Genomic DNA, 20,704 nt, shown 5'->3' with positions numbered 1-20,704 from the left:
TGTGAGGTGTGAGTGAAAGAGAGAGTGGGGTATTTGTGGGATCATATTTGCTGCATGCCACTCTACAGTTGAATTCAAGTCAATATATTTTCTTGGAATTAAACATAATTCAAATATTATTACACAATATTATTCTACTATTATTATTGGATTTTATAACAATCACTATTGTTTTGTTGTAATTTTTTTTTATTCCCATAATTAAATTGGGTTGTTTATACAAATTTGACCCATAACATCATAGATGTAACATGTTTTTTGGGGTTTTTTTTGGATAGGAAATATAATCAAAATGTATTTTATTGTATTTTATTGTATTAAGTAGGTCGTTGCTGAGGTTGTAATGAAGTCTTGTTTTGATACGAGTAAAGTAGAAGGTGTGTCATGCATCTAAATTTGAAAATGGGTCAAATTTGATCTTAACACTAGTGAAGGGTTCAAATGAACCTTCCTGCTATATAGGGAACAGGCCCTTTTCTTTGGTGCCAGCCATGTTGCACCACCATGTTTCTCAGTAGCCTAGAACAGACAAACCAGGTCCTTTCACATTTGACCTAACCTGAAGGCCACTGTTGGTTTCTCCTACACACTCTGAAAGCAAGGTGTATTCAGATGGTTGCAATATGCAAGCTCACTGCTAGGTGCCACTAAATCCTACACAGTGGCCCTTTAATCTGAACCCAGGCCAAACTTCTGAAATGATGTTTACTTACTGCGCCTGTCTGGGATAGTTGTGCCTGTTGTTGTAGTCTTTTAACTGAGCTCTCTCCAAACAAACAGTATTACTTCACTTCATACAGAAGATCTAGGTCAGTCCAGTAACACACACATGGGTCCAGGTTATTGGGAAGCACTGACAGAAAACAGATGAATGTACCTAATAAATAGTTGTAGGCCTTATTGTTTATCTTCCATCGGGTTTTGCCCAGAATGACAGTGGAAGGGGGATTGAATTATATTTTCTGTGGTATCAGAAAGCCTTAAATGTAATTTGCTGAACACTGCGGAAGAGAGGTAGTAATAAAACAGATTGCAGTCATTACTAATCCCAGAGAGGGCCATGATCATGCTGCGCCTTTGTCGCCGACCGGTGGACATGACGGCCACTGACGCTGTGTGACGGGGTAATGTTTTCCCCGCAGCAGAGTGAGGATAACCGACCAGCAGCCGCCAGCCGACGGCCAGTCACCCGAAACACCCGCAGCAGCCTCTCGGAAGAGTCCTGGGTTAGCCGCGACGGAGAAACCATTTTCTGTCGGCGCTGTTTGTCTGTGTTCATGGAGGAGTTTGTGCCTGTGCTGTCCGTGGATTATCCGAAGCGCTGTGATATCTGCTCAAGAGTGAAATTGTGGATTACGCGCCTGCATCACATGTGAATATCTGCGTGTTTTTTTTTTGTTTTTGTTTTTTTTTTTTTTTTTTTTTGGAGATTGCTTGTTTCCCAGTTTGTGGGTAACATTAACTCGAAATTCAGTAAAGTCCGGACGACACCAGCGGACACTTGTTGAAATTGAATTTACCGAGAAAACCTTTGCCCAACTGCTCTGCTAATGTCAGTAGCGACATTTAGCTAACGAGGCTAACAACTTTCTCTGTCACCGGCGGTGAATCCTTCGGCACAAACTGCTTTAATACCGTACAGTCTGTTAGCTGTTGACCGTGGCCGAGTGTCCACAAGTCGGTAAAGTGCGTTTGTCAAACCTGTTGAGATGGCACTGACAGCAGCTTAGCTAACTTTGCTAGCTGCAGCTGTTCCTCAGCTCTCCGTTCACCTCCAGCGTTAAGTTAGCAATGACAGCTAACGTTATGTCAACGGCAGATTCAAACAAGTGGTTCGCTGGAAGTATGTCAATATGAAGTTATACTGTGCCGCTAACTCCATTTAATCAGCACGCCATTCCTCTACAAAGTTATTTAAGTTAACTTGCAAGCACAGGTAATTTACAAAGACTGTATATACCCTGCCGTCCAAGCGTAAGAAGTCAACTTTTATTAACGGGGGCTTTAACGTTAGCCTAGCTACGTTAGCTACTATCCGGGCTCCGAGTAACAGACTCAGATCTGAAATTGCAGCCGAGTTGACTGTGAATCAACTTTGGCTGACCAGTAATATGTTCTATGCTTGTAAAACTCTGATGGGCTCACTGCGAGACTTTGAAAAATAGACTCCCAGCGCTGTTTAACACTTTTGAACCCCTCAAGTAGCTGAAGTTGTAAAACTACGGCCCACACAATGTCCGGCTCCCCGGGCACAGGTGGCTCAAACCCCAGGAAGTTCAGCGAAAAGATAGCGCTGCACAACCAGAAGCAAGCAGAGGAAACGCGGGCCTTTGAACAGCTGATGACAGATCTCACAGTCTCAAGGGTAAATACACTTCATTTCCAAGTAATTGTCATGTATCATTGTTTTTGTTTTGCTCGAATGCGGTTGATGTAACTACGGACAGTTCGGCAGGAGTAAGCTCGTCTGAGAGACTCAATCTGCTGACTGAGATTTCTGGTGCTCAACCACTGCTTCTCGTTTCTCTTCACGATTTCATTCATCAGTGACAAACCCCACCTGCTGCAAAAGTAACATTGCTCAGTGTAATAAAAGAGAAACGACACACAGCTGTGCTATCACAACCATGTCAGTGGCTATCAAAACAAAGAAAAACGTGGAGTCCAACAATTGAGATGAGTCAAAAGAACTGCAACCATCGATGAAACAGGAAATGCGAAAGTGTCGTGTTTATATCAGCACCACCCGCCCAAAGTTCCCGTGGTTATACTTTCAAAAACACCCAAAGGAAGCAGTGCTGCATGCTAAGATATGCACGTCTTTATTATATTTAATTAATTCCCAAGGGTTAACCTCTGATGTGCCCCCTGCAGCCTGTGGACACTGGGCAGGAGAGGGGAGGGGGAGTGGGACCAATTCAAGGAGGACAGTTCATAATTTAGGCATTTTAGTCACACACACTTCGTTTGTATTTGGCATGCTCTTATCCATTTACAGTGCATGTGTTCAGGTGACCCCTTGTAGACTTAGCAACTAATGATATTTTGAGAAACATGTCCAAGTGTTGAGGTATGATGAGTCACAACAGTCACAGTCAGGTGCTTTGTGTTGTCATGTTTTGGTATCTTAAGCTCAGCTAAAATAAACATGTGTTAGTCTTACAATTGCATTTCCAGTGAAGGCTAAAATTTATCATCATGAAAGTGTATTTCCGACTTCAGAATGAAGCATTGGAGCTTTACTTTGCCATTTGGAGTGGTTTCTCAGCAGCATGTAGCATAAAGTAAAGAAAAGGCTGTGCTCACAGATAGGGCTGCAACTAGCAACTGTTCTCATTATCAATTTATTTGGTGATTTATTTATTTATTTATTTTTGGATTAATGAATGCATCATTTAGACATGATGTTTTATGTTCTTCACAAGTTCCCAGTGTCCAAGGTGACTTCTTCAGTTGCCATGTTTTGTCCAACCAGTTGTTCAAAGCTAAAGACACTACTCATACAACGGTAGAGAACAGATAAAAGTGTCACATTTTCTCATTAAAGAGGTTGGAACCTGGGGATCTTGATAAATAAATGAAATGGTAGTTGGCAATTTTTATTTTTTTTAATTTTTTTGCCTATATACTGATTAATTTATCATCTAATCATTTCAAGTCTAGTATACAGTAGAAATGAAAAAAATAACTCCACAAAACCTAAGCATAAAATGAAGTAGAGCTTAATTGATTTTTTTAACAGAAAAAATAATGGCAGTTATTTTTTCTTTTTCAAGCAAAACAGTTCTTTTTTTCCAGCTTCTCAAATATGAGTATGACCTTTGACTAAGAGGTTATGTTTTCACCTGTGTTTGTTTGTCAGATGGGTTACGCAAAAAGAACTGATTTGCACCCAGTTTGTGGAGGGATGGGGCATGGGTCAGGGAAGAACCCATTATATTTTGGAGCCAAGGTGTGAGAGGGGTGGATCCAGATCCATCTTTTTAAAATCGCCTTCCTTAACATTGCAAGAGAGGGCAATTTTCAACATTTTTGTCAGTTTCTCAGGAAACAGTGTTTAGATCTTGATGTTAAAAAAATCAAACATATGAATGTTGTTGAGCTCTGAGGTCTGTGCTCTACTGAGTTGTAGTACTGAGCCGTCCTAGTTGTACATTGAATCTCTTTCGGGTTCACAACTGTTGGTCAGACAAAACAAGACATTTGAAGTCGACACCTTGGGCCCTGGTAACTTGTGATGTATAGTCAAAAAAGGTGCAGTGCTAAAATAGAAGGATTGAATGTTCACAGACAAATATTTGTGAATTTCACATAGGTCCAGAATGAGTCAACATGCTTTTTTAAAGGCGTTGTTATTTCTTTGATCTTTTTTTAAAGTGTACACTTTTCCAGTAGTGTGTACACATTCCAGTACACAACAACAGTACATATTCCAAGTAATAAAAATAGTATGGGAGGATATAAAGGCCCTTTTCACATTATTCTCATACCATTGGTTCACAATGTGTTCTTTCTATGAGAGGGAGAGTCCTGAATGGTCAGTCAAAGAGGATGTGGTTTTGAGGCGACACTGAACGAAGTTTGCCACAAGGTATGAACTGTCAGTGACCCCTGTGAGACAGAAAAGCTCAGTCAGTGCAACTGAGGCTGGTCAGGGCACAGGACACACTGCCAGCAAACAGCTGGATTTAGAAGTAGCTGGTATTTCTAATAGCTGTTGAACCTAAACCCTAAAAGGGCCTCTGAAGAACTGTACATTGTACCTGAATGCACAAACAGACTCCAGCTTTCTTTCATCTGCTGTGCAGCAGGGACTTGGCATCCTTGTAAATCATAAATGTGTAAAGACTGCGTGTTGGATGTTATGTAAGGCTAACACCAACACTGGAGTAAGAGGTTTAAATGGGGATTTATTTATTTTCATATTTTTTCATTTGTCCCAGATTGAACATTGAATGTTACTGATGGGGACATCCAAGTTGTTCATGAGAATGTCTGAAATATGTCTCTCTGTCGGCCCCTGTGTTTTGGTTAGCAGTGACAGTCGCAATCAGCATCCATTGGCCACAGTTTACTGGGAATTAAAACACTTCTCTCAGGGAAAGGTTTCAAGTTTTGTTGTTGGAACTGTTGCAACGATTTGGCCATAGATGTTGATGAATTGAAATGATGAAAAGACAGAAACTAGTTAAGGAAAAGTTGCTGGCAAACAAGATAAACACACTCACCAGTGTCTAAATGAACAGAATGCAGTTGCAGTTAACCCTTCACCATATGTACTACGCATAAACTGGCAAAAAATTTTACCAAAGGAAAAACACTCTATTCACATTTTCCTTGCCCATCCCGAATATCCTGTCCTATTCACGATCTCTTGTAAAGATCTCTGTCTGCTCTCTGTAAATCTATCGATAAAATCAAATAAGTTTGGCCTTTGAGATTCAAATTTTGCCCTTTCGGCAGTCTAAGGAAGAAATGCCCCTGAGATTTGCCTATTCTTGATCATAGCCAATGATTGGCTCTGTTTACCTTCCCTTGGCAGAACAAACCGCCTTCTGTTTTCTGCGAGGTAATCGTTGTGGCATCTCTTGGTTAGGCTGCTGGTTTGGAAGCAAGCGGCTCATTTCCAAGAATGTGTACCCTTAACTTGTGTTACTTAAATTAAAAAACATTGCTTTATTTTAATCCAACTAATTATTGGATGCATTTGTGCAATTACTTCTGTGCTTCATTTATTTCCAAAATTCCATCTGTGTAGAAAGATGAACTAATAAGAGCGTTTGATTCATTGGTTTATACAGACCTAAATGCACATTAATAGTAGTTGTAGTGTTTGTGCATCCACGGTTATCTGTGAATCATTTGAAAAGGGATACATAGAAAGATGAAAATTATATTCGTGGTCCTTGATGTCTGGTTTTATTTCTCTAATTTAAGATATAACAACAATCATGGAAAAGAAAAGCCCTAACTGGCACCAGTTGTAAATTTTCATCCAGGAGCTGTGTGTTCTTTATGCACCAAGACTGCATGTCCTGAATTCACAACCTTTCTGTTGTCTGTTGTGTCTTTATTTTTGAAAGGTGCAGTTTCAGAAAATCCAGCAGCTTCGTTTGTCTCAGCCACGGGTGCCGTACTACGGAGGCTCCCTGCCCAACGTCAATCAGATCGGCAACACCAACGTTGAATTTCAGGTGGGTTCTCGCCAAAGTCAAAATATACAGCGTCACCGCAAACAACAAATTCAAAATGCAGTAACAACTCCAGACAGTCAGAAAACTTAGATATTACAGACTGCTTTTATGTTTATGAAGCCTAGTCTCAGGCAGTTTTTTTTTAAATTTCAATAGATACTAAATTCCAAATTCACTTACGTAGGATTTTGTTTTAGTCCAGTGACTGAGCATAATATCTGTCTGGAAAAACAATAGTACTTTTTTGAGGGTTACTGCAGTGACTGTATGATTGTACGCTGTGCATCATATTTTATATATTTTATTCTCCTTGTCTGTTTTCTCACCTTTCTCTCCTTGTCTGTTGTCTTGCCTTTATATAATATTATATAATATTATGTTATAGGATTGTACAGCTTTAGAAAGCTATCACAATCAATTTTTCCCCCGTCTTGATCATCATGAGGTAAATAGTAGAGATGCACTGTTGAAAAGTAAAGTAATTCACCAGGAATGTGTACTTCCGGCTATGATGACCTGCTGTGCTGGTGCTGTAATTAGTGGAGTTTATTTTGTATGAATGTACTCAAATGCTTTTCCTTTAAGCAAAAATGATGTTTGATGTAAAACTAAACATGAATATTTTTTTAAAACCCTGCTTACCTTGGGATTACCATCTATCAAATTCAAGGCCTTAGGTTCTTATTCAGGGGTTTTTCAAGGCTAATTATATTTGACCACTAGTCTAACTGCAAAAACAGCAAAGTGCTGCACAGAACCTTCAGAAGTGCAAACAAGCATCTCCAGAGAGCCTTAAATAATTCAGATAAGTTTCTGAAGACTGGACAGGGAGATGGAATAAAAGATCAGTGCTGTAGTTCTCAGCGCTCCTTCGAGCAGTGCAGTACTTTAACAGTGTTGCTCTATATCACTGAGCCTGTATCTGTGTCAGCTCTCCAAGGAGTGCGTTATGCTCGGATACAGAGGGTCCAGGTGAAAGTGTCCTTGTTACATTGAGAGTAAGTAATTGCAGCACTGTGGCCAGGTCCAGAAATCAATCCCCCTGTGGGGGGAAGAAAGCCCCGCTCACTTATTGAGTCCATTCACCTTCCCTTCCGGGAACAAACCTCAACAAACTAAATGGCTTCTAGATTCCACTTGATGATAATCATTTGTTAGCCTTGATGCAATTAAATGAATGCAGAGTACTTAACGTAGCCGACTCTGACTTCACTAAAACTGATAGAATCTGTTTTATTTAAAGCCCCAATCAGTTTGTGTGCAGGGACCTCATGGTCAGCATTCAAATGAGGATCCTATATTCAGTTTCAGATGTTGTTGACTGTATCAGCAGCAATTAAAATGTGAACCGTGTGGTCTCTCGCAGTTGATGGTAAATTAACAAAATTGGAGCACAATACCACATTCAGATACAGCTCAGCTTTGATTGACATTTGGCAAAGTGATTGTCAGATGCTCTTCCTCTTCTCTTCCTGCCAACATGGAGGAAACTGCAGGGTTACGTGTCCGAACGTGTGAAAAGACTCTTCCTGTGTCTTTCTCAGGGTGGCTTCCCCTCAGGATTGGACTCGGTCAGAGGGACCCGCCACCATGGGCTGGTCGAGAGGGTCCATAGGGACCGCAACCGCATCAACTCTCCCCATCGCCGACCCATCGACAAGCATGGACGGCAGATATCCTTCCAAACCTAAATGCTGACAGTAGGAGATCTCACAAACACATTTCCATGTGATGCAGATGTCGTTATCATGAAACGTTAATCAATGATGTGGGAGCGAGTGTTGTGGCTTCCAGGTGGTTTATCTTAATTGTTGTTTTTTTTAAATGGAGGTTTGTGTTTATGGTGTAGTTTTGAAGGTGCTATATGTGAATTTTTGCTATCACATAGCCAACATTAGCATTAACAGCTGTTTACTCACGAGTGTAGAAGAAACATTGTGAGTTCAGCATCAAACCTCATTCCTTTACCCGCCAAGAGCTGCTTCCAGCGGTGGAAAGCAAAGCTAATGTTAACTCTTGCTTTGCTTCTATTTATATCACATCTTTTCTTTGCCAACAAATGTGGTTGCTCGCCTTCAGGGCAGCGTTGCTTCCTTCTCCTCTTATGTTGCGCCGAGGCCGGATTAGACGCTACAGTGACTCACTATCGCCTCTTGATGTACAAAGTGGGATTACAAGTTTGGGGCAGGCTGAGGCTAGCTGGTACACATGTGACACAACAAAACTGTTATTTCCTCATATTGCGTTGATAATTTTAGTTAATCCTTGAATGTTTTAAACAAAAATGCTTACACAGAGCACCTTTTAAATGTGACAACACTTATCGATGTAGGCAGCCGTTTGTAGCCTCAGGAAAAGAATTAGTCATTATGATAATTTCAAGTGTGACGCAGAGACAGTGCATTTTACTTGTACCTGATGGCCTCAGAGTAGAAACAAGTAAGAGCAGAAAAAGTCTTTTTCTGCTACATTTTGGTTACAATTTCCATGGTTTCTTGTCATATAATTCTGGCTTTGTAAGATTTCATAACTCAGATTGTGTTACATAAACTGCTCCCATTTACACTATAGAGCTAAGCACCATCAGTGTTCACTCAGTCAGCAGTTACCTGTGTGTGTGTGTGTTTCATAATTCATCACAGAGAATAGAAATCTCATGAAGTAGAGAACAGAGACAAACAAACAAGTTGTTGAATACAGACCCAGAATGATGAGCAGCTCTTTTAAATTGACCAAATAATGGATCATCTTGTGTAACTTTGAAATACTGCCCTGAAAATGACACAGAATTCACGTCTGCTTCCAACTTTGTCTTGAAGTTTGAGCTACACATAAGAATAAGTTGATTTAAGCACCTTTGGAAGTGACAGAAGGAAGGTCACTGATGTATTCCCAACTACTCAGGTGTCTGTAATCGTTTTGAATAAGACCAGAAAGTACAATCAGTGTTATAACTAAACATGATCACACAAAAGTCCTTCTTGTGAATGATCTCGAGAACTATTGAGATAATGGAAACACTAAATGCACTACCTTTATGACGTAAGCACAACAGGAATGTCTTGCCCACTACAAAGCAGTCCCTCATCTCCTGCCTCAGTCTTTGTATTCTCTAAAGGTTCTTGTTTAAAAAGCTCTATAATGAAAAAATATTTATTTTTTCTAGTTTGTAGCAAAGAGGCCATGGATTAAATTTTGTGATCTGGATTTGTTGTTTTTACACAAAACACCACGTAGTCCACTGATCCATCAGTACGCCCTCCACCTCGTAGCGTTTTAATAAAGGTATCTGTTTATTCCCTGCCTCGGGGCAGAGATGACTCAGTAACCTGTCACTATGGTGTGTGATAGTGAGAGAGGAGTCTGACCTGTGTCCCAGTGTGTGATGTCAAACCAGCGTATATTTCTGTGGAGAACAATCAGAAAAGATGAATAACGTAATGGTCATTGGATACATGTAGCATGTTGAGGAGAGCAGAGGCTTGTTTGCCAGCTTGGTGCTGGCGGTGGAGCTGGCAGGATCTCAGACTTTCTGTGTACTTGGTGGAATGCTTTCAAACAGTGGAGAACGTTTGTTGTTTCCTTTGTCTTTGTCAGCACAGATGCAGACCCTGCGTCCAGGGTCAGAAATCTAAACCATTTCCAAATCGCCACAGCAGACGTCTGACTCTCCTCACGGTCACTCACATGTTTACTTTTCCAAGATTGTGTGTTTTTCTTCCCTTGTTTTAGCCCTGCGCGAGTCATCTTTGAAAGCCCATTAGCCTAATAGATCCAAACGCTGACCAGATGGATTTATCGTGAATTAGTCGCGAGTTTATCATCGTTAATGTGGGAATTTTTTCATGATAAGCATCAGGAATGTTTAATCGCTCAGTCCTACCAGGACAGCATAACTCTGAATGTTCTTGATGATTTCAAAGACTTCCTGATTGTGTTTTAAATTGATTTGAGCAACATAACCAAACTCTGTGGTTTGCCTTAAATCTTCCTGTTTAGGGTGGATATGTGTTGTAATGTAGAACACAGTGTAATGTATACCGCCTGTGCGGAGGAACGCCTATAGACGTCTGCTCTTGTTAGTGTCAAAACAGAAGCAGTTGGCTCATCTGTATTTGGTTGGTGGTGTTGGTTCCCCATATATGTAGAGCGTACATTCACATGTCCTTGTATATAGATGGTGTGACCAAATGGTGGAAAGGTCACTGTTGAGAGAGACTGTCGGAGCTGTTGGTACCAAAATAGACAAGACTGTCCAGTCAGGTTTTGGTCACCACAGGTATGTCAGCATCTCCCTCACAAGAGCATTTCAGTTGTCAGCCAGAAGGAAGTTACAAGACCTTCATTCTGCTTGTGTCTTTGTATTCTGTAGAGAAAACACTGCATTTGTTTGAGGAGGCTTGTGTGTTACAGAAGAGGTCAGAGGTCATAGTAGTGAAACAACCAGTGCAAAATATGACACAGAAAAACAAGGCCCAAACAAGACCTGAAGAGTTTTAGTCTCTAGGTCATGTAGGATAGTGGTGAGTCCGTTGGTTTTTCTCTTCCATACAGAAAAAAATGACACTATGACGGATTTGTTGGTGTGTAGAATTTGTATTAATGTACAACTGGCCCCAGTGTTTTCCAAAATCATCACTTGGTCAAATGTAGAGTAGATAAAATAAGCTTATTTATGTTTAGATAAATATAAAAGATGCTTTGATTTATTGTTGGGTGACAGTATTTAAGACTACTACATACTTTGAAAATTGGTCACAAAACAGAAAAGGTTTGTTAGGCAGAGGGTCTCCAGAGAAGGACAGGACCTGTTTCTCACCAGCCCTGCATCCACTGAGAATCAACTGAGCCTGACAACCTTTGTACTAGACCATAATCTACTGTGGAAAGTGATTTAAATGATGACAGGGAGCAGGGCAGTATCTTGAAAATGAAAATGTATAATGTGGTTTCTGGCTCTGGCTTATCCAATCACAGTGCCATATTGTGAAAATGGAAATGTGGTTTGCGGCTCTGATTAGCTAAAGAAATACTTGGCGATCTCTGAGTCATAGCCCAGTACACTCACTGCTTGTGCAGTATAGAGGAATGGCTGCTCATTCATTCTTTCCTATATACTGACACACAACTTGAGCATGCCAATTAGCTCGTCTGATCCCACCGTTATGGTCACTGATAGGTGTTAAGTGAGATCACATGAACCCGCCAGCAGACCAGTTTGACAGGATTGTTCCCGCTCTTCCTCTGCATCTGGAGAAACCACAATAGAGCACTCACCACTTAGTCTGTATTTGTGTATGTTTGAGAAGGGGCTTATCCCTTGTTGTGTGTGAGAGGTGTTGAGTGATATCAGGGCTCCAGTCTCTGCAAATCTGGCTCACTACTGATAATCATTTGTCCAAGGCCTAAACAGACGCTGTGTGGAACAGCAGTTGGCCTTGTGTCGCAACCAATCTCTGCTTTCATTTCTTTTTGTTGATCGGTCGACATTTCCAACACCCCTCCCCAAACTACTACCCAGAGAGGAGCCTGTTTTGTTTCCAGAGCAGTGGAGCTTGCAACTTGTGAGCAGTAAAAGTTGGCAAGACAAAACACCACCCTCCTGAAGTCCTGCCCTCTCACAGACAATGCCAGGAACTCTGCGTCCGCATTCAGTTGTAAATCAAATAGTGCTGTCATTGTTTCAGTAAGTATTTGAAAAAGGTAGCTTTGTTGTTGATGCTTGTCTTTCGCCACAAAAGGGCTTTGATGAGAACATACATGCAATGTAAATGTTTTCCTTTCCTCTTGGGACACGTTTAACTCTCTTCCTCTGAGTTTGTATGTCATGTGTGTTTGTGCTGAGAGCTACAGTCAGAACACAACCTTGCTTTATTTTTAAGTAAAAGTGAAGGTGAAGGGGTTTCAAGTCAGATTGGAAATGTGCTGTACTCTTGTTTTTCCTCTTTGTTTATGGTTATATCAGATAACATGGGAAATATGTGGTGTTTCTGTATTTGTTCCAATAATTTCCTTAACAAAAACCCACATGGAGAGCTCTCCATATGGCGCAGTGTACCTGTCCCCACCGCCCGACAATAACTGGAGAAGGTGAGTCGTGCCTCTTTTGAGCTGTTGACAGAGTGGTTATTGTCCTCTCTCCTTCCTCTAATGAGATTGTTTTACAACAGGAACTGTTTCCTCTTGCCAGCCTGTTTCCTGTATCAAGCCTCTCTCTGCCTACTAGCACTTTCTTTCTAGATCCAGGCACCAGCCGTGTCGATCAAACACAGAAATGTATGTCCAGAGCAGCACTGAGGCGGGCTGACGGGTGGAGCTGTTTGGCCTTCATTGTTTCTGCAGAAATGCTTCACGTATCAGGACACTATGTTAGCCCTGGGAAGGCTGCATCTAACTAAAGGTGTTTGACAGATAGCCTTTTGCTGTAAAGGTCATGCCCAACAGCAGTAGTCCTACTGTTTAGGGATTTTATGTTGTCACAGCACTACTGCCCTGTGGTGCACGAGCACCAGCTTAGCAGAAATTCAGTAGCAGTACATGCTGGAAAACAATGCTAGGCTAGCTGGCCTTGATGTGAGCTGCAAGGTCTGTTTTCCAGCTCTGGTTGTGCCTACACAGAGCAGTCAGTGTATTGGTGGACAGCTTTTCCTCAGTGTTTACAAGGGAGTGAATTATGGCCCTGTGATAAAAAGCTCAGCCAAGCTCCTCCCCACTCACTCTTCCTCTCTTGCTCTGTCTCCTCACTTGTGTTTAGTATGCTGGCTTCTGGCCGGCTGCCAATCACCCTGCCTCATCTTCTTCCACAGCGCCGACACAGACATTCGCCAAGCTCCGTGTTGAGCGTACTGTAACAGCTTGTACTGTAGAAGTGAATAAGGCCCACGCCCTCTCGTCATTGTTGACAGCACAAAACAGGTTGGCTGACAAACGTCCTCGCGGAGCAAGCAGGCGTCAGTGTTCTCAGAGTGGGTGTGTTTCGGGGAGAGCCATGTGGCACTAAGCACTGACTGCAGACTCTCACATTTAATTTAAGCGGCCATACTTTGTTTGGTACTGTGTTTCTCAACCAAACATTGAGCATCATGTCGTATAAACTTAAGTTAGAGCATGAAAAAACACGACTACCACTTTCATTTAATAATTTCTCTTATGAGGCCTCATGCTTCATGACAGTCTGTTTGATATATGCTGTGAAGTGACTGCACATGGTGTCTCTCTGTGGACATAAAGTCCCCACACACAGTCTGTTTTTGGTGATAGCTGCTTTGTCACAATGAAAAGACCTTTTCATATAACCTTGTAAAATGCAACAAGGTTTATCTCTGCTCTGTTCTAGTCATGCTCATCTCTCCCTTTCATTGTTCCTTCTCTTCCACCATTCCCCACCATAGCCTTCTCTATGTGATTGGCATCAGCTCCGTCAAGTCTCTGCAGGCCAAGCCTAGCCTCCTGCTCCAACCTGCAGCAGATTGTTGTCACAGTGTGCAACAGGGATAAATTTGCCCCTCAGCAGTGAATTTTGGCCTGCTGCACTGTCACAGGCAGAGATATAGATATTAGTTCCTCAGTGCTGGCTTAAACTGACTATGTCCAAAGAGACAAGACTCCTGAAGCTTGGAGAACACCCAGATCTATCTGCCTATTATCTACTGATCCATTTACCATTACGTTTTGCTAAATTGAAGAAAGAGAATAAAATAAAGTAGCATGTGCTCCTCGCTACTCCTTCTCATTCCTCGAAGCTTACTGTACCCATGTAAAAAAAAAAACAAAAAAAACTGCCTAATAAACCTTCCTGAAATTTTGCCTGTCAAGATCTGACAGGATGTTGTGAGTGAATTAGACTTTCATGATTTATGGCTTATTTACAGAATGTGTTTTTTAAAGAGCATGTAAGAGAAATGACTAGATAAAGACGGTAAACATGATGTCACATAGTAGCAATAACCACTAACAATGTAGCCACAGTTGTGTTGAAACTCATAAAAATAAAGTCCAGGATTTCCTTTATAGAATTAAACAATACATCGTCATATTCTACTGTAGCAGCAGCATCATTCTACATCCAAAAACAGGCTGTCAAATGCATATTCTACTGCAGTTTATGTACACACAATACCATATGTTTGTATTATCCTTTGATGAAAATCAAGTTTTTTACCTTGTTAACATATGATGTTTTTTATATGATACAACACATAACATGAGCCAAATAATCTGTCAACACCATGGCTGCCTATTGCCACCTTGAAAAGCAGTGAACCAATGACAGTCTCATAAAAATGGATTCAGGCAGCCAGGGCTTCATAGGTCATATAACCTAAAAAACCAATCCTGTCAACTTGCGTGGATGGGGGGTGGGAAAAAATAAACCCTTGTCAGTACAGAGAGGGAGAGTTTGCATTAGCACAACTAACACTGTGTCAGCCACTGCCAGTTAAAAGCTAACAAACAACATAAACAAATAAAGATGCAGCCACAGTTTTCCTTTTTTTCACTTTTTATGTGGGGAAACCGTGTTAAACAAAACATTAGCCATAGCAGAGGATTTTTACATGGTTTAAAACATGTCTGGAGAGGAACTTAAACACATTGATGTTTGATAGTTACATAATCCCTGGATGTTGTCTTTAGACCACTGGGTTCAAGCAGAGCTCCACAATGAAAATAACATTTTTTTAGTTTAACATCATTTAACAGTTGTTTTGGAACCAGAAGCAGACATGCTCTGTTTGTCAGGACAGACAGCCCCAGTCATACCATGGGATTCTGCGTGATGTGGTCCACCTCAGCAATTTTAAGCGGATGTTCCCATTGAAACCTGGTAATTTCACAAATTATATCATGATTAATGTCATTACAACAGCAATATTTCGAAAGAGTGTCCTTGTCCTGCAGGCTGTATATGTGGGCAGAATGAATGAGCTGTACGTAAGCTTGCTTTTGCACAATCGGTGTTGTGTTTTTACTCTCAGACTGCTGACTGAGCTTGTAGCTTTAGTAAAGACATAACACACTGTTGGAGGGGAAATGAGTCTTGGCTGAACTCATGCCAGATTAGAGATGCTTTTCTTCCAGTAACCTCTTGGGAAATCCCATTGAAGAAAATCCTATAATTGTTAATATAGTGAATGTATGGTATATAAAGACCACTCTCCTCATGTTCAAAGAAGCGATAAGTGGCTTCAGTTAATATCCACCCACTGAAATGGTCTTAGGCTGTTGTGTTGTTGCAGTGAGAAGCTGATTCTCTGCTTGTCCGTCTCAGGGGAGAGTGGGGCGGTAAGTGTTTACAACGCCAACTACATCTGCACTGCATTACCGCCAGTCAGCTCTGGAGAAGAGCCACAGAGCTTTTTAACTGTTTCAGTGCTTTAATTACCATGACAGTGATCGGCTATCTGCTGCACTCCGGCCTCCTCCAGCACTAATGATGGGCATAAATCCAACATTTTTAAGTTTGCTCTTATTTTGAAAGGCACCATTTATGTAAGCATTTCGGCTTTAAATACTCACAATGTATACATATTTTTGTTTGTATTAAGATGACTTGTGTCAAGCTTCCCAGCGTCTGTTACATCAAAACTTAAAAGGCAGTGGGCCAGGACTAAGGGATTGTGAAGTATGACAGAAATGCAGGGGAACAGAGTGGTTCACACAGCCTTTAACCGCTCCATGACCAGCAGCCTGGCCAGCAGATCTTATCCTCTCTCTGGATTTGGTGAGGCTGTTTTTTTTAGTCTTATGGGGAAAAAAGTAGTGATTTCCCAACTTCGTCCATCTGTAGTGAGTTGGGCCATGATTTTTGATCTCCACCATCTGTCCTCCACAGTCTACTCAAAGTACAGTGCTTTCTTGGAAACAAGGCGTGTTAAAGAATATTACTGTATGCTGGTGTCTGGGAAGAGATGCTCTTGAAGGGGTCTGGATCCTGGACAGTGCATGAGGCATCAGACCTGAGTACAGCCCTGGATGCGTCCCTTTGGAGACCATCTGTTTCAGGGTCAGAGCTTCAGTCCAGTCCCACGCCCTCCTCTGCTTCCATTCACCCATCTTTGGCCTGCTATTCCTGTACCAGCCTCTCTCGGGATGAAATCTCAGACCAGGCTCCCTGGAGGCTGCTCTGCCGAAAAGCCTTCCAGGGGAGACATTTTAAATTTTCTTCCGCTGCCTCTTTGGGAGATGTGATGATCCTCAGGGGCTTTTACCATCATGTAGGTGGTCTGACTGCTACTTTTTATATGAAAACCGTAAAAACACATCATAACCTTGCCGCCCTGGCAAAACAGGAACTCCAGACTGACTTGAAAATGTAATTATTGGCGTTTGTCAGCATCGCATGTACAAAGCTTCAAGTTTATCTTCTTCATTTTTACACTGCTTATCAAATGTCACATTGCATTAAAAGGGGGCTACCATGTCAGATGGCTCGCTGTAGGATGACTGTAACACCAATCGTGTTTATAGTGTGACCGTGCTGCATGTTTCAGGTTATCCAGAAGTATTTTGACAAGTTTACTTAAAGGATAGTTCCAGTTTCATCTTAAATTTGGCCTTTAGGGTTAAATTACTAACCTGGCAACATGGGCACCACCAGGGGCCCAGATGGCCCCAGTGTCACTGTATGAGAAAGAGTTTGCAGCACTACTGAAAGCACAACATGAACTGACTTAAAGGCAGCTCCTGATGTTTTGCTTTTTTATTCCCTTGTCATTTCAGTTGATGTTATATTGACATTGCACATACTTCCAGATTTATTTGTGCCACTAATATACCACTAACTAACTGACACAGCAGACCTGAGAACAGATAATACCCCAGTATAGGAGCACTGGGTCTAATAAAGTAAAATGAATAATAAAGCTGGCTTGTGAAGTCAGTTTGTGTGTGCTGTACACCTGACGGGTAACTAAAGGCAGCAGGATGCATATACATGCAAAACTGCCAGGGTTAATCAAGTTATTTACTGAGAAGTGGGAGTGCATGAGTCAAGATAAGAAAAATCAGTTTCAGATTTTACCTCCACATTAAGTGGTTCAGAGGATCTGCTTCTGCTTTTTGCTGAGTCTGTCTCAACTCCAGAGACGTCATTCTGGTAAACACACATGCCAGGAACATGTCCACCAGCAGGACTTTAAAGAAGACGGTCAAGTCATTAATAGAAAGTCTGTTATGAGTTCTTCAGTTTGTATTTCTGGAAAACTAGTTCCAGCAGTCAGAGAAAAACAAAGTGATTTGTGCTCTGTACTTCCAGCCTATGGAAGAGTCAACGCCCCTTTTTTTGCTGAACGCTTCAGAAAAATCCACTTAGTCACTGTTCCCACTTCATCGTTTCAGGCTTTGACAATGACTCTTCACATCAAGTTGTTTATGCTGTTTCTCTCTCCGGCCTGCCAATTCTCCAGAGAGCTGGTTGTGTTGCACCAGTTTTCTTTTCCCATTAGATATGGTTGAACAGCTTGGAACTGCCCCCGGCTGCAGGTTTATAAACCTGGCTTACAGTTATTCTTCCCGTTAACGCTTCTGTCTTTGTTTGTCTTCGTTTTTTTTCCCCTCTCATCTGTCTTCACTCTGCTGTTAATTTATTCTGTCTTTCCGTTCTCCTCAAATATAAAATGGTATTGTGGTGTATCTGATTGTTTTCCTGGGTCTTTTCTCTTTTTTCCCAGACATGCACCAACACAGATGCATAATATTTATTACAAAGATATTTTCTCCTCTTAAACTTCAGGTCAGGAGCTAGGGGTCTCTGCTTTCACCCAGTAAATTTGTCTGTCATGCTTTTCCTGTCTGTCTTTGAAGGGAACAGCAGCCATGGACTGAGGAAAAACGGCCTGGGTTTAGATTAATATCACAACTCAACAGGTGACCCTTGACCCCCCTCTCCCTGTCTGTCTCTCTCTTTCCCTCAGTCTAGCTTTACTGCTTTATCCCTCGCTCACACAGAGGCCAACAATTCTGTCCCGTCTCTTTTTCAATCTCTCTTGGCCAAATGTAACGTCCTGGTTTCTATCCTTTGTAAATCTCCGCCTGATTTGTAACATCTCAATAATCCTCTCCTTTCTTCCTTTGAAGCACTGAGATAGAAGGCCACAAAGTCTCAGCTAAAGACTGTTATGGTTGATTTGTTAATCTTTTTTTTCCTCTTCCTAGTTTTCCACTCATCTTTCCAGTTTGGTATTTCTGAAACATTAATCAATAGCTCCTTTCTTACTAACCTAGCTTTAGGACTCACGGCTCCTTCGCAGTCTAACCAAACCTAATCAAAGCTACTTATTCACATTTTCTAACTTTCAGCCTTTTTTTTTTTACATTCTGCTTTTCAAGTGTTGTATTTGAAATAGTTTCTGAAGGCAGTGCAAGTCCAGTTTGTGTTGACAATTGGAAAATTGTCAAAAATTAATTCTAATTCCATGATCAACTTTTTAAAATTCACATATTAAAAAAAAAACTACCTTGGAATAGCAAACATCTAATTTAACATCAAAATTTGGGGATGTTTGCTTATTTGCCGTCTAAATGAGGGTCGGACGAGACGATCAATGCCAACTTCAGCATTGCATTAAGACTGAAAGCGGCTCATCATTAGTGCACTGAGCGTCGGCTGGGTTTTGTTCAGAGTTCCAGATGTGCGTGTGAAGCTGGGAACACGAAGACGTCTGAGATGCTGCAGCTACAACGAAACGGCTAGAATGCTAAAAAATACACACACACAAAGTGATTGTGTTTCATTAAAATATTTTTCATTCCAGTGCTGATATGACCAGTTTCAGTACAGTTGCCAAAACTAATTCAGCTTTTTTTTCTGAACATTTTTCCACAAAACCTTTTTTGTCATCTAAGAAAAGATTCCTTAAACACAAGCAGCTGTGTATCCAGCTGAAACGAGATGAGCAGAGCAACAGAAACTATCAACTGTTTTCATAACCAGTAAATGATTCACAGCTTCTTAAATGTGAACGTTCGCTGCTTTTTTATGACTTCCAAACCCAACCATTATCAGCTGATAATCAGCTGATAATGGTTGGGTTTTGAACAAGATGTTTCTCACTGCTTTCTGACATTTCAGAGACCAAACACTTATTCAGTTATTCTTCAAAATAATCTGCAGATTAATCAATAATGAAAATAATTGTTACTTGTTGCTCTAGCTATAGAAAAAACTCTTTATTTGAATAGAATTGATTTGAAATAAGAAAATGTAAGATTAAAAAGTTAAAAAGACACATCTGACATGGCATTTAATAATAAAATAACATACCAACATTTGGTGCTTGACAGATTATTAGGATCGATACTTAGCTCTGACTAGTGTTCAGCTTGGTGAAAAACCACAGATTACATTGACATTGATCATCTTTCCTACGTCTCTTTAAGATGGTAAATAAACCTAATTTCTCAAAATGTCAGTATTACAACAGATAACTAGTTCAGGCTGTAAAAACATGGTAAAAGTCATAATGGTTGTCACAGTGAAATGAAATGTTGACCTTGTTGTGACATTGCTGTTTAATGTAAAACATTGCAAATGAATTCCTTTATATAAGATGAGTGTTCCAACATTGGACTGTTAGATTTTCCTTAAATGTTGTTTTGCTTAAATGTTTTGAATTTATAATACAACTAAAAAAAACAGGCAGTCTGGCTGGTGATCTTTCTGTATTTATGTGAATTTTTTAAAAAACCTTTAAAATCTTAAGGGATTATTGGACTGATGTTTTTTATGACAATTCTGGCATAATTGAGGGGATAAAAGCAGCTTTTAAAGCTGCGAGGTTTGAATTGATCACAATTAGCTGTGATTATAATAATTGGCGACATTGTAATAGAGGGAAAGTAGGAGTGACGCATGAAAGAAGCCATTGAGGCTTCATGAAGAGCACTAGAGTGAGCTCTCAGCTGGAGTGATATAGGACTCAGGGGTTTGTGTGGGTTGGCCAATGCAAGTGAAGATGTGTAAATCTGTGAATTTACAGCTCATATTGGACTCTAGACAGACAAGCAAGAAGATACTGATTTTAAATCAAGTAATTTTTTTGTAGGTCTCATTTTAAATTGACTATTAAGCAGATTATTGTCTCCACCAAGGAGGTTATGTTTTCACCCATGTGTGTTTGTGGTTTGTTTTTTCATTTGTTTCTTTGTCAGCAGGGTTACGCAAAAAGTACTGAACCGATCTGTACCAAACTTGGTGGAGGGATGGGGCATGAGCCAGGGAAGAACCCATTAAATGTTGGTGCTGATCCGGTTAAAGGGGCGGATCCAGGACTTATTTTATTACTTTCCTTACATTGCGAGAGAGGGTACTTTCATTAGTTCCTCAGGAAACAAATTTTTGGATCTTAATGTAAAAAATCAGACATGATTATGGAGTTGAGCGCAAGGACTAGTACAGTTTGGTGCAGATCCAGATAATAATCTGGATCGGACAGACACATGTAGGATTGGTTGACCTTGGCAGAAGTATGCGCTCTGCTGAGTGCCACAATGGAAACAAAGAGGCTGCATCC

At 40.8% G+C, this 20,704-nt stretch overlaps 1 protein-coding gene across 8 annotated transcripts in view; it reads left to right on the top strand.

Moving 5' to 3' along the window:
- The first annotated feature begins 745 nt into the window (after nt 1–745).
- The window catches only part of crtc3 (CREB regulated transcription coactivator 3), a 35,005-nt gene continuing 15,046 nt past the window's right edge, over nt 746–20,704 (top strand). Inside the window, exons 1-5 of one of the 8 annotated variants that reach the window (XM_071489599.1) lie at nt 746–2,365; nt 6,090–6,194; nt 7,739–7,869; nt 12,225–12,284; nt 17,997–18,059. In XM_071489599.1, the coding sequence (XP_071345700.1) occupies nt 2,234–2,365; nt 6,090–6,194; nt 7,739–7,869; nt 12,225–12,284; nt 17,997–18,059 (491 nt within the window). In that variant the 5' untranslated portion in view covers nt 746–2,233. Of the gene's footprint in view, nt 2,366–6,083; nt 6,195–7,738; nt 7,870–12,224; nt 12,285–17,996; nt 18,060–20,704 lie in introns of all 8 variants that reach the window. The other 7 variants (XM_071489598.1, XM_071489600.1, XM_071489602.1 and 4 more) reach the window with 7 other exon arrangements.

The sequence above is a fragment of the Trachinotus anak genome, unplaced genomic scaffold, assembly GCF_046630095.1.
Source record: "Trachinotus anak isolate AG129_WGS33_773 ecotype Australia unplaced genomic scaffold, CSIRO_AGI_Tana_v1 ptg000011l, whole genome shotgun sequence".
Classification (NCBI taxonomy): domain Eukaryota; kingdom Metazoa; phylum Chordata; class Actinopteri; order Carangiformes; family Carangidae; genus Trachinotus; species Trachinotus anak.
Note: the sequence above shows the minus strand (reverse complement) of the source record. Positions and strands in the feature narration are given on the sequence as shown.